This window comes from Morus notabilis, unplaced genomic scaffold, assembly GCF_000414095.1.
Source record: "Morus notabilis unplaced genomic scaffold, ASM41409v2 Scaffold594, whole genome shotgun sequence".
In the NCBI taxonomy this organism is placed as follows: domain Eukaryota; kingdom Viridiplantae; phylum Streptophyta; class Magnoliopsida; order Rosales; family Moraceae; genus Morus; species Morus notabilis.
Window position 1 is genome coordinate 72,309 of NW_010359491.1, and position 12,796 is coordinate 85,104.

Here is a 12,796-nt window from a genome sequence, read left to right on the forward strand (position 1 = left end):
GACTGATTTGTTTGTGACAAGCGATGTGTAGACATATAATGGTTCATGGAATATCTTACTTTTCTAGACAACTGAGGTTCATATGTAGGTTTTGGAATACCTCTGGTGAGACGTTGTGGTAACTGTCTTCTAGTCGACTCAGGCACTATATGAGGAATATCCTCAGACAACAGTTGGTTTGGTGTATCAATTGGGAGAGACACATGCTCGATTTCAGATGTTTCCTGGCTTTCTGGGTGCTCATTTTCACTTTGATCCAAGGTTTGACCACTAGGCTCCAACTCGTGGTGTAGGGTATCACCATTTAAATCCAAGTCTTGACCACTAGGATCCAAATCACCTACATTTTGATCAAATACTTCCACAACATCTTCCTCAAGATTGTATATAAGAGTCTAAATTTCCTCAAGATATTCCCCTTGAAAGTCAGACTTGGAGAAATACATAGTATCTTCATAAAAGACAACATCCATAGTGATAAACATGCGTTTAGTAGGGGGATGATAGCACATCTATCCTTTTTTATGAATAGCATATCCAACAAAGACACATTTCAAGGCTCGAGGCATTAACTTATTGCGTTGGTGTTTGGGGAGATGAACATAGGCAACACATCTGAAGACATGACGGGGGAGGTTTGGGACTATTAGAGCAACAACAACTTCAGCAAGTGCCTGGAATGGTGTCTTGAAGTTGATAGAACGAGATGAAACATGATTGATGAGATATGCTGTAGAGAGAAGTGCTTCGTCCCAGTAACATAAGGGCATGTGAGCCTCGATGAGGGAAGTGTGAACAACCTCCAATAAGTGTCTATTTTTGTGTTCGGCCACACCATTCTGTTGAGGTGTATCTAGACAACTAGTTTGATAGAATGAGCCATGAGAGTCCAAAAATTGCTGAAGTTCACAACTATGGTATTCCCTGCCATTATCACTACGTAACACTTGTATTCGGGAATTGTACTTTGTACGAATGGTATTATAAAATTTCTGAAACAACAAGTTAACTTCTGATTTGGATTTCATCAAACACAACCAAGTCATCCGAGTATAATCATCTATAAAGGTAATAAACCAATGTGCCCCACTTAATGTGGGACCTTTGGATGATCCCCAAACATCAGAGTGAATAACCATAAAAGAAATATGACTTTTATTTAAAATCAAAGGAAATGCGGTATGATGGCTTTTTCCAAGTTCACAGACATTACATTTGAAAATAGAAATATCAAACTTCCTAAACAAACTAGGAAACAACTTTTTCAAATAACCAAATGAGGCATGTCCCAAACGTCGATGCCAGAGCAAGATCTCAGCTTTCTTCTTTGGTGAACGAGTGCTCTCTACCAATAAAGCCTGTTGTAATTTGCTGGAAGTTTCTGACTCCAAGTCCAAGTAATATAGCTTCCCTCTCTTAACACCATAACCAATCGTTTGCCGAGTCTGAATGTCCTCAAACACACAATGATCAGGCCAAAAAATAACAACAGAAGATAAAGTAGTAGTGATCTGAGAGACTGACAAAAGGTTATAATCTAAGGAGGGAACAACTAACACAGAATCAAGATGTAAAGTATTAGTAAGATGTGATGACCCTTCCCCAACAACTGGGGTGGTATTAACGTTGGCCGTGGAGACACAATTTTGGGAGGATGGATTAAGATTTGTGACTTGTCTAACATTAAATGTCATATGATCAGTAGCACCAGAATCAATTATCCATGCACTATTCAAAACAGGTGTAGAAGCGGTGAAGACCTTACCTTCAGTGTTTGTAGTGGTTAGCAATGCTGATGACATGGGAGGGGCATCATCTTCCTTTGTTTGAGCAACTGCGGCAGTGGAAGGCCGCTTGGAATTCTGATGCCGTGTTGGGTCCCACCAATCTGGATATCCCATAAGTTCAAAGCAACGACTTTTTGAATGATCTGTTTGATTGCAGTGAGTGCATTTGTATGTAGGTTTGTCTAAACTGTTGGAATGCTTCAGATTGGTGGCTTTGGGCTAGTCTTAGGATGTTTGACTGGGTCGACGGCAGGAAACCATAGCAGAAGCTTCAGGTTTCTCAATGTCCTCATTCAAAGTAGTTGATCGTATGGCCTCACGACGGACTAAGGAATAACACTCTTCCAGACTTAGGAGTGGCGACAGGTGGATCGTTGACGGCCTTCAGACAGCTACTTTGAGGTTTGGGTTTTGTTTTGAAATGGATTTAGTTTGCTGTTTGTTGGGATTTGATTTTGATATGTGGGTTTTGATTTTTGAAATTGATTTGGCTGGTATTTGTTTGAAATCTGGTTTTGATTTCTGATTATGGGTATTTGTGTTTTTGTGAGTTAGAATTTTGGGATGAATTTTTGGGCATGGATTGCAAAGGTTTTCAAAACCTTGTTCGTTTCTGATACCATAAAAACCAATATGATAAATTAGTATATTTGTTATTCGCAATAGGCTGATGAAATACAGAGTATAAATAGGGTTAGAATCCCCAATTAATTCTCTAGAAATCTGCCTATACAATCTTCTATATAAAGAAATAATATCAATTGGCTATCTTTACAAAATGGTTGACAATCTCAACCATTGCACCCCAAGATTTTCTTTTGGTTTCACGTGTTGCTACCGAACAACAAATATGAATTAGATAATGACAAACGATATAAAGTGATTGCTACAAAGTGACAGGGAAATATTTGTTTCTTTCTAAACACCACACGAAAACCGATATTTGGACCGTTATCTTGAAAAGATAAATATATGTATGTAGATAGATAGATAGATGTATCTTCCTTCAAGGACGTTCATTCTTCATAGTTTTCTCATAGGATCATTTTTGCATCAGAAAGATGGAAGGAGAGAAAGGAATGGTGTGCGTGACAGGTGGTACCGAATATACAGGATCATGGCTGATAATGAGACTTCTTGATCATGGTTACTCAGTCAGAACTATTGTCAAATCTAACCCAGGTGAGCCATTTTTTAATAGAAAAAAAAGTATATTTCGGCCGGTGATGACCATCAAGAATTTTTTACAGAAATTCTAGATCAAGTTAATTTGTAGAAATTTTAGGATTTTTTTTTTTTTTTGAAGTGTTAACCATGTAGTTAAAGAATTTCTTTGTAGTCCTCTTGATTATATATCCATTAAGGAAAAAAAAAATGGTGTGTGCTTAAATTTTAGCTCATTCCTGGAGTAGGAATAATTATATTGTGGACTAGTGATATTGGATTTAAATGTTATAAATATGGACATTGAGCTTGTGGTTGCAGAGCATAAGAAAGACCTTAGCTTCCTCACAAGTCTACCAGGAGCAACAGAAAGGCTCAAAATCTTCGACGCGGATCTAAGCAATCCCGAAAGTTTGAAAGCAGCGATCGAAGGGTGCATTGGGGTCTTCCTTGTTGCCACTCCAATTGATATCGGGAACCAAGAAACAGAGGAAGTGGTGATCAAAAGATCAATAGATGGAGCAATCGGGATCGTACAAGCATGCTTAGATTCGAAAACGGTGAAAAAAGTCATGTATACTTCTAGTTCCGCTGCTGTGCTGTTCAATGGCAAGGGCTTGGATGAAATGGACGAGACATTTTGGACTGACATAGACTATGTCAAATCTCTCAAGTCAAATGCAGCTTCCTACCTGATCTCGAAGACCTTAACCGAAAAGGCGGTCCTTGAATTTTCGGAAAAACATGGTTTGGAAGTTGCCACATTGGTTCTTTGTTTTATTTCTGGCCCTTTCATTTTACCTGAGGTCCCTCGTTCTGTTCAGTCCGTATTTGAAATGGTCTTTGGTAAGTAATATTGCTTTTAAGACAACATTCTTGGTCTTGACTGTTTTAAGTAGTTAGAAATATTGAAAATCTCCTCATAACTCAATAGGATCAATTCTCACATTGTGGCTGCTGAACTTAATCTGATCTCGAGTCCAGATTGCTTCCGGCCAACACCTTTTGTTGTAGCTCTATTCTTATCCTAACATGAAATTAGAGCTTTTCATAAATATGTTACGAACTAGATCACCTCTAATGAAGCTTGTTATGGATTCCTATTTATGGAGGGTGAAATGTAACTGGCCACAAAAATTTATTTTTACTAAAAATAATACCTAACTTGTAATTTGGGTAACTAATAAAAGTACACAATGATGATTCTATTTTCATGAAGCACAACATATTGATACGCTCTGCGTTTATGATGTTCGTGATGTGTGTCATTGCTCTTATGCAGGCGACAAGAGCAAACCTAATTCTCTTACCCGTTTAGATTTGGTGCATGTGGATGATGTTGCTAGAGCTCTCATTTTCCTATTTGAAAATCCCGAGGCGAAAGGGCGGTATAATTGCTCAGCAGATACTATCTCCGTCGAAAGTACAGCCAAGTTGTTTTCTACCAAATACTCAGAACTTCGGTTACCTAGTAAAAGGCTAGTCTAGTTATTCTCTTCAATTGCTCTTTTTTTTTTTTGTTTTTTTTTTTGTTTGGAATCTTCCTTCTTTTGGTTGGCTATGATCTCAAATTTCATAATCTTTCATTTCACCGATTTGAGTTTTTAATTTCAGTTTTGTTACAGTTAAAAACTTTTATAAAAAGTCACATCTGACTTTTTTTGTTACAGAGACACATAAAATCACGTCTAAACTCGAATTGAAAATTTAAATCCGCAAATTGAACAAGACCTTATAATTTGTGCAGTTCACTAGTGAAAATGGAAGTGAATTGGCCTTCTCTCTCGACAAAGAAGCTACTAGATTCAGGTTTCCAATTCAAGTACGGAGTCGAAGAAATATTTAACGATGCAATAGAATGCTGTAAAGAAAAGGGGTACCTATAATGTGTTTTAATTTCTTTTAAGCCTGTTGGGTTTATTTGCTCTTCTTACCGTCAATATGTACTTCTCATGTTGATCGAATTAAAGCTCTAAAACCATATGGAGTTTTTTGTGTGGTTTTCAAGACGTTTATATATTGAAAACGCAGCCGTTGAATTTTCAGAGAGAAAGGGATTATATAGAGCCTATATTTTCTTTGCAAAGGGGAATATATAATTATTGATAATTGGTTGTCTTTTGGTCAAATGACTTATTTACCCATTTTGAGATACCATTTTGAGGATTTATTTTGAGTAGGACCCGTTTTGTGGGTGAATGAAAATTTGTTACCCAAATTGCACTAAAGGAGTTGAAAAATTAAAAGAGAAATTCTTGTCTGGAAAATATAACAGAGATCCCTTGTACATTGTTTATATATATATATATATATATGGTTACCCATTTGTTTTGTTGATAAGTTTGTATGCATGGCATGAGGGCACGTGTTCAGTGAAGGAGTGATCAATTTTAAGGACATTATGACGGCACGGTCTCGTTCTTCAATTTTAATTTTATAATTCATCTCTCCTTTAAAACAATCCGGATTGTTTAACGGATTGTTATGAACAACTCCATCACATTTATTTTTTTATCTTTTCTCTTTCTTCAACTTTAAGTTAAAAACCTCAGTGATTTAAATAACTCCAAATTAAGTTCCATAAATCAATCAGATTTATATTTCTATTAAAAATTCTAATGAAAGACATTTCTATCTTCAAGAAACATAATTTGTGTAATTCATCTAAAAAAAGTGTTATATATTTTTGTTCATTTCTCCAACTGTTTAGATTCTCTCTCCATCTAAATAGAGCAAATAGTTCAGCCAAAAAAAAAAAAAAGTTAAGTACGTATAGACAGAGTAAAGTATGTTTTGATCACATTTGCTGTTACGTTCATCTTTCGAGATCCTTATTGACAAGGAAAAAAGTTAGTTTCTATATCTATAAGCATATAAAATGCGTCTATCAATCCTACTTCAATATCTGTGCTCGTCTGGTTGAGCTGCTTTTATTTTATTTTATTTTATTTTTTGCCTTTGAAGCTGTACTTGTTAGTAACGAACCTTCACAAACCATCACAATTATCTTAACTTTCAAACATTTACCTTTAAAAAAATACAGAAAATAGTTAAAGTTGAAATACTTTACTTTAAATGACTTGAAGAAATCCTAAATTTTTTTTATATTATAACTTTACAAATTTTAAACCTTACCAAAGAAAAATAATATTTAGGTTCAACTCATTTATTAAAATCCATACCGTAAAATAAACTAAAAAAAAGATCTTAAGTATTCTTCAAATTAAAACCACCATAAATCAAAATTCTAAAACAATAAAAATAAAAATTTAAAAACTTTGTTTAACATTAAGCACTTTCATTCAATGATCGTTTATCTCGTTTTCCTATCACGCACCGCTCGTATTTGATCCAAGATTCTCCATGGCTATATCTTACCCTTTAGATTGTTTGCAACATGAAATAACTTATATAACCAAGGGCTTAGTAAGACACTTAATTCTCACAAATTTAAATGAACATTTTTATGCATCAACAATAAACATCATTATGAGAATAATTATTTTTGAACATGTTTAAACTTTAAAATCCATAATATATTGGGCCCAACGTTGTACCATCATAGCGCGCTAGCCACGAAAAGCATGGGATAGTAAATCCCATACCAACCGTGGCAATAAGACCGGTCACCGGTCACCATCAAGGGTGTACAACGCCATTTAAATACATAAAAATACATGTATACATTTTCTTCAAAACGTCACCATATGAAATATTAAAGGTGTCATAACATCATTATAAACATCAAAATCATATATTTCTCAATTCTTCAATTCATGTTGCAGGTGGGAGTGTACTTACAAAAATGCCTTAGTTAACATTTTTAAATTTTTCAACGGTGACGCGACGAATGAGGTCCTCGGGTGCTCACTTCTAAAACCGTTCATGCCATAAATCATAAATATAATAAAATTAAAAAAACATTAATTCATCAAATCCCTCAGTCATATTACAACAGGGCCTAGAAGGCCAATTTCATCATTTAATAACATCAAGACACAAAAATCCCAATAATTACACAAAATTTCCAAATCTTACAAAAACTGGCAGCCTAACCTTTATCTCTTTAAAAATTCATAACAAATAATAAAAAAACTCAAAACGACCTGAAACTGATGTCAAATGAAAATAGACTCAAGATCTTTTAACAACATCTTATTTTTAAAAATGGTGCTCGTTTGTTCCCTCAAACACTGTTTTAAAATCAAAATATGAAACCTGGAAAAATTTCAGCACTCAAACTAGGACGAAATTCACCAAAAATTCTATAAAATACAAAACTATCATCCTCAACATGTATATACAACAATCCATTTATTATTCAGCGCTATAACATGTTTCTAATACTTAAAGAAATATAAATACGTGCATATATATATATATATATATACATCTTCTACCTACAAAATGACGATCAAAAGAATTATATGACCCAATCATATAAATGATCATAAATAAATCCTAGCATTTTTCTAGGTTGTACAAGAACCGATAATTCCATTATTAACTCAATTACTAAAATCGTCAACCCCGATAGCATGCTTTCTAGGAAGATACAAAATAAAATAATCAAATAATAACTATGACTAACATAGAGTCTAATAGAAACCTACACTCAAAATCATGGAATCAAATTAAAAACTGAATAGCCTTGAATCATAGAACTCATATTGATGGTATAGCCTCACTCATCATCATCTTATAAATACGTCTCTCCTCTTTCTCAAACAAAAATCATCATTGCAATCAAGTCCGTACCCTTGAAGAATTCTAACCCAAAAGAATAAATAACAAGAGAAATCATACCTTAACGATCTCCAATTTTATCTTGATTGCTAGAAGAATTCAAAAGAAAGATGAGCTTGATGGCTGATTATGGAGGCTCTCTATTGTGGTGTTCTTGAACGCGAAAGAAAGAAGAAGAAAGAGGGGAAGAGAGAGAAAGTAAGAGCTTGAAAATGTTTATTGGTTCATAAGTCATATAAAATTAAAAGGGATTAATTTGGTATTAATTGGGGATTAATTCTGTGATTAAATGGCCCCTTAATAGTTGGGGGAATGGCTGTCATTAGGGTGTAAAATCGTGTGGAAGGCAAATAAAAGAGTTAGGTCAACTTCTAGAATTTCTGTTCATGTTCGCGTGCAGTAACCTGGTCGGAGACTGCTGGATATCCGGATGGTATACTGGCCACATCTTCTTACTCCGATGTCCGATTTGCGCACATGAGAAGGCGTTGGAAAGCTTATGAAAGGCTCTATAGTTTTGTATAAACTAATGGAATAATTTCAGAATTTTAAAGGTCCAAAATAGAGCTGAAAATTAACGTCATAGAAATAGTTCTTTTGTCTAAAAAGAAAAATCAAGGAAAAACTTAAAATTTTTCTAAGACACTTAATTTCATGCATTATAACATGAAGTACATCATATCATGAACATATATTCATTTATCAAATCATTAAAAAAATGAACATATATATATATATAATTTCTATAAAATGGCATGAACTTTTTCTTAGCACCTCGAGTCCTCGTCGCGTTCACCTGTAAAATGTAACTCAATGTAATGTTAGAATTAACTAATTATAATACTATAACATTATATAGGATGGGGCCTAGATGTCTTGAGTCATGGATTCACTATGACACTACCCTCTGGGAAAGTGATGATGTCTACACATAGGCTGGAAACAGTGCCTATGAGTATCATTGATAGGGAACTCTATAGTGATCTGATAGTGCTCCAAATGTATGAGTATGACCTAATATTAGGTATGGATTTCCTGAAAAAATACAACGCATCTATTGAGTGCCGAAGATGTAAGGTCATATTTAGCCTCGAAGGAGAGACTCAATTCAAATTCGTTGGTTAACTGAGAAAGAAGACAAAGTTATTTATGTCAGCAATGAATGCCCAAAAGAGGCTAGCTAGTGGTTGTACTAGTTTCTTAGCCAACATCATTGATAAAAAGAAAGAAGATAAGTTAGAAATTAAAGATGTGTTTGTCGTACAAGATTTTAGTGAGGTGCTTCACGGATGATTTGCCAGGTTCGCCGCCGGATAGAGAAATTGAATTTGAGGTTGAGCTGCCACCTGGCTCTGGACCAATCTCTAAGGCTCTATATCGCATGACACCTGCAGAATTCAAGGAACTGCATAAGCAACTTCAAGAGCTGTTGGATAAAGGTTTCATCTACCCCAGTCATTTACCATGGGGAGCTCCGGTTAAAAGAGTTAGGTCAACTTCTAGAATTTCTGTTCATGTTCGCGTGCAGTAACCTGGTCGGAGACTGCTGGATATCCGGATGGTATACTGGCCACATCTTCTTACTCCGATGTCCGATTTGCGCACATGAGAAGGCGTTGGAAAGCTTATGAAAGGCTCTATAGTTTTGTATAAACTAATGGAATAATTTCAGAATTTTAAAGGTCCAAAATAGAGCTAAAAATTAACATCATGGAAATAGTTTTTTTGTCTAAAAAGAAAAATCAAGGAAAAACTTAAAATTTTCCTAAGACACTTAATTCCATGCATTATAACATGAAGTACATCATATCATGAACATATATTCATTTATCAAATCATTAAAAAAATGAACATATATATATATATAATTTCTATAAAATGGCATGAACTTTTTCTTAGCACCTCGAGTCCTCGTCGCGTTCACCTGTAAAATGTAACTCAATGTAATGTTAGAATTAACTAATTATAATACTATAACATTATATAGGATGGGGCCTAGATGTCTTGAGTCATGGATTCACTATGACACTACCCTCTGGGAAAGTGATGATGTCTACACATAGGCTGGAAACAGTGCCTATGAGTATCATTGATAGGGAACTCTATAGTGATCTGATAGTGCTCCAAATGTATGAGTATGACCTAATATTAGGTATGGATTTCCTGAAAAAATACAACGCATCTATTGAGTGCCGAAGATGTAAGGTCATATTTAGCCTCGAAGGAGAGACTCAATTCAAATTCGTTGGTTAACTGAGAAAGAAGACAAAGTTATTTATGTCAGCAATGAATGCCCAAAAGAGGCTAGCTAGTGGTTGTACTAGTTTCTTAGCCAACATCATTGATAAAAAGAAAGAAGATAAGTTAGAAATTAAAGATGTGTTTGTCGTACAAGATTTTAGTGAGGTGCTTCACGGATGATTTGCCAGGTTCGCCGCCGGATAGAGAAATTGAATTTGAGGTTGAGCTGCCACCTGGCTCTGGACCAATCTCTAAGGCTCTATATCGCATGACACCTGCAGAATTCAAGGAACTGCATAAGCAACTTCAAGAGCTGTTGGATAAAGGTTTCATCTACCCCAGTCATTTACCATGGGGAGCTCCGGTGTTGTTTGTAAAAAAAAAGTCAGAACAATGAGGCTTTGCATCGATTATAGGGAGCTTAACAAGGTGACTATAAGTAATAAATACCCGTTGCCAAGAATTGATGACTTGTTTGATCAACTGTAAAGTGCGATGATATTCTCGAAGATTGATTTACGTTTTGGTTACCACCATGAGTTTGTGGTCATGCCATTTGGATTGACTAACGCCCCTACTGCATTCATGGACTTGATGAACAGAGTGTTCAAGGAGTTTTTGGATAAGTTTGTGATAGTGTTCATCGATGACATCCTCATTCATTCAAAGACTCAAGGGAAGCACGAAAGGCATTTGAGAATGGTGTTACAAACATTAAAGAAGCACCAGTTGTATGCGAAATTCTCTAAGTGTGAATTTTAGCTGGATCGTGTGGCATTCCTCGGCCATGCGATTTCCAAAGAGGGGGTGATGGTGGATCCTGCAAAGATTGAAGCCGTTAACAATTGAAAAAGACCAACCAATGTAAGTGAGATCAAGAGTTTTCTTAGTTTAGCTGGATATTATCGAAAATTTGTAGCTAATTTTTTGAAGCTTGCTATGCCACTTACAACGCTTACCTGAAAAGGAAAGAGGTTTGAATGAAACGAAGACTGTGAGAAAAGCTTCCAAGAGCTAAAGAGGAGAATCACCAGTGCTCTAATCTTGACTATTCCAGAAGGGGATGAAGGTTTTGTAATATTCAGTAATGCTTCTAAGATGGGACTCGGCGCAGTTTTAATGCAGAATGGAAAAGTAATTACCTATGCATCAAGGCAATTAAAGGATTATGAGAAGAACTATCCTACTCATAACCTGGAATTAGCTGCTGTAGTGTTTACATTAAAGATCTGGAGGAATTACTTGTATGGTGTCTAATGCTAATATTCACTGATCATCAAAGTCTGAGGTACTTTTTCACCCAGAAGGACCTGAATATGAGGCAGAGAAGGTGGCTTGAGCTGGTAAAAGATTATGATTGTGAAATCTTCTACCATCTAGGGAAGGCGAATAGGGTAGTTGATGCCTTAAGTAGGAAGACTCCTGCTGCATTAATGTCGTTGCAAGAAATGTCTAAGCCTCTTATGAAGGAGATTTGAGAATTTGAGTTAGAAATTGTCGTGGGGTAGTTGTCTGCAATGACTTTGACATCAACTATTTTTGATGATATCTAGAGTAGGCAGTGCCTTGATCCAAGTCTAGTGAGGATTAAGAATGAGGTACTTGAAGGGAAGTGTGAGGATTTTAACATAGCAGATGATGGAGTGCTGAAGTTTAAGGGACGGTTATGTGTTCCTAAAGATGACGAATTGAGGAGGAATATTCTTGAGGAGGCACATAAGACTCTATGTACGCTTCATCCTAGTTTAACCAAGATGTATGTGGATCTTAAAGGAAGTTTTTGGTGGTTTGGAATGAAGAGGGACATAGCAGACTATGTGAAGCAATGTTTGACATGCCAGTAAGTCAAGGGCGAGCATTAGAGGCCAAGAGGGTTGCTTTAGTCGATTCAGATTCCAGAATGAAAATGGGAAGACATTGCAATGGACTTCATTATTGGATTGCCGAGGACTTCAAATGGATTTGATGCTATTTGGATTGTTATTGACAGATTGACCAAGTCAACTCATTTCCTTCCTATACGGATGACATTTCTATGGAACAATTGGCAGAAGTGTATGTGAAAGAAATCGTGATGCTTCATGGTGTTCCCAAATCTATTCTTTTAGACCGAGATAGTAGGTTCACCTCACATTTTTAGAGGAGTGTTCAGGCATCTATGGAGGCGAAGCTCAAATTTAGCATGACTTTTCACCCACAGATAGACGATCAGAGAAAGAGGACCAACCAAACACTTGAAGATACGTTTCGAGCTTGTGCTTTGGACTTTAAAGGGAGCTAGTGTAAGTTTCTACCATTGGCTGAATTCGCTTATAACAATAGTTATCAAGCGACGATTGGGATGGCTCCCTATGAGAGGTCGTTAGTAGATCCCCAATATGTTGGCATAAAGCTAAAGAAAAGAAGTTGATGGAGTCAGAACTTAAGAAGAATACTGATTTTAAGGAAAAAATTGACTTTGTGAATAAGACATCGGAGGAGGTGAAAGTGATTCAGCAGTGGATTGCCACAGCTTAGAGTAGACAAAAGAGTTATGCGGATGCTCATCAAAGGCCTTAGAGTTTAAGGTTGGGGATTTGGTGTTCCTTAAGGTCGCACCAATGAAAGGTGTGATGTCCGAGGTACGTCGGACCCTTCAACGCATAGGCAAAGTAGCTTACAAGCTAGAGTTGCCTTAGGAGATGGCATCTATCCACAACGTGTGCCATGTGTCGATGTTGAAGAAATATGTACCGGATCCTTCACATGTCATCAAGCCGCAAGCAGTTCAGATTCAAGAGGATATGAGCTATGAAGAGAAACCAATTGAGATTTTAGATCAGAAGATGAAGACATTGAGAAACAAAGAGATCTCTCTA

At 36.0% G+C, this 12,796-nt stretch overlaps 1 protein-coding gene across 1 annotated transcript; it reads left to right on the top strand.

Moving 5' to 3' along the window:
- Nucleotides 1-2,786: 2,786 nt before the first annotated feature.
- LOC112090914 (vestitone reductase-like) lies at nucleotides 2,787-5,032 on the top strand. Its single transcript, XM_024163297.1, has 4 exons — nucleotides 2,787-2,969; nucleotides 3,273-3,797; nucleotides 4,234-4,429; nucleotides 4,699-5,032. Exons 1-4 carry the CDS (start codon nucleotides 2,849-2,851, stop codon nucleotides 4,835-4,837), a joined length of 981 nt encoding a protein of 326 aa, XP_024019065.1. The 5' UTR covers nucleotides 2,787-2,848; the 3' UTR covers nucleotides 4,838-5,032.
- The last annotated feature ends 7,764 nt before the right edge of the window (nucleotides 5,033-12,796 follow it).

Coding starts and splice junctions, on each gene's coding strand:
- LOC112090914 (XM_024163297.1), top strand. CDS start 2,849: ATGGAAGGAGAGAAAGGAATGGTGTGCGTGACAGGTGGTACCGAATAT. Junction 2,970..3,272: donor TATTGTCAAATCTAACCCAG/GTGAGCCATTTT, acceptor TTGTGGTTGCAG/AGCATAAGAAAGACCTTAGC. Junction 3,798..4,233: donor CGTATTTGAAATGGTCTTTG/GTAAGTAATATT, acceptor GCTCTTATGCAG/GCGACAAGAGCAAACCTAAT.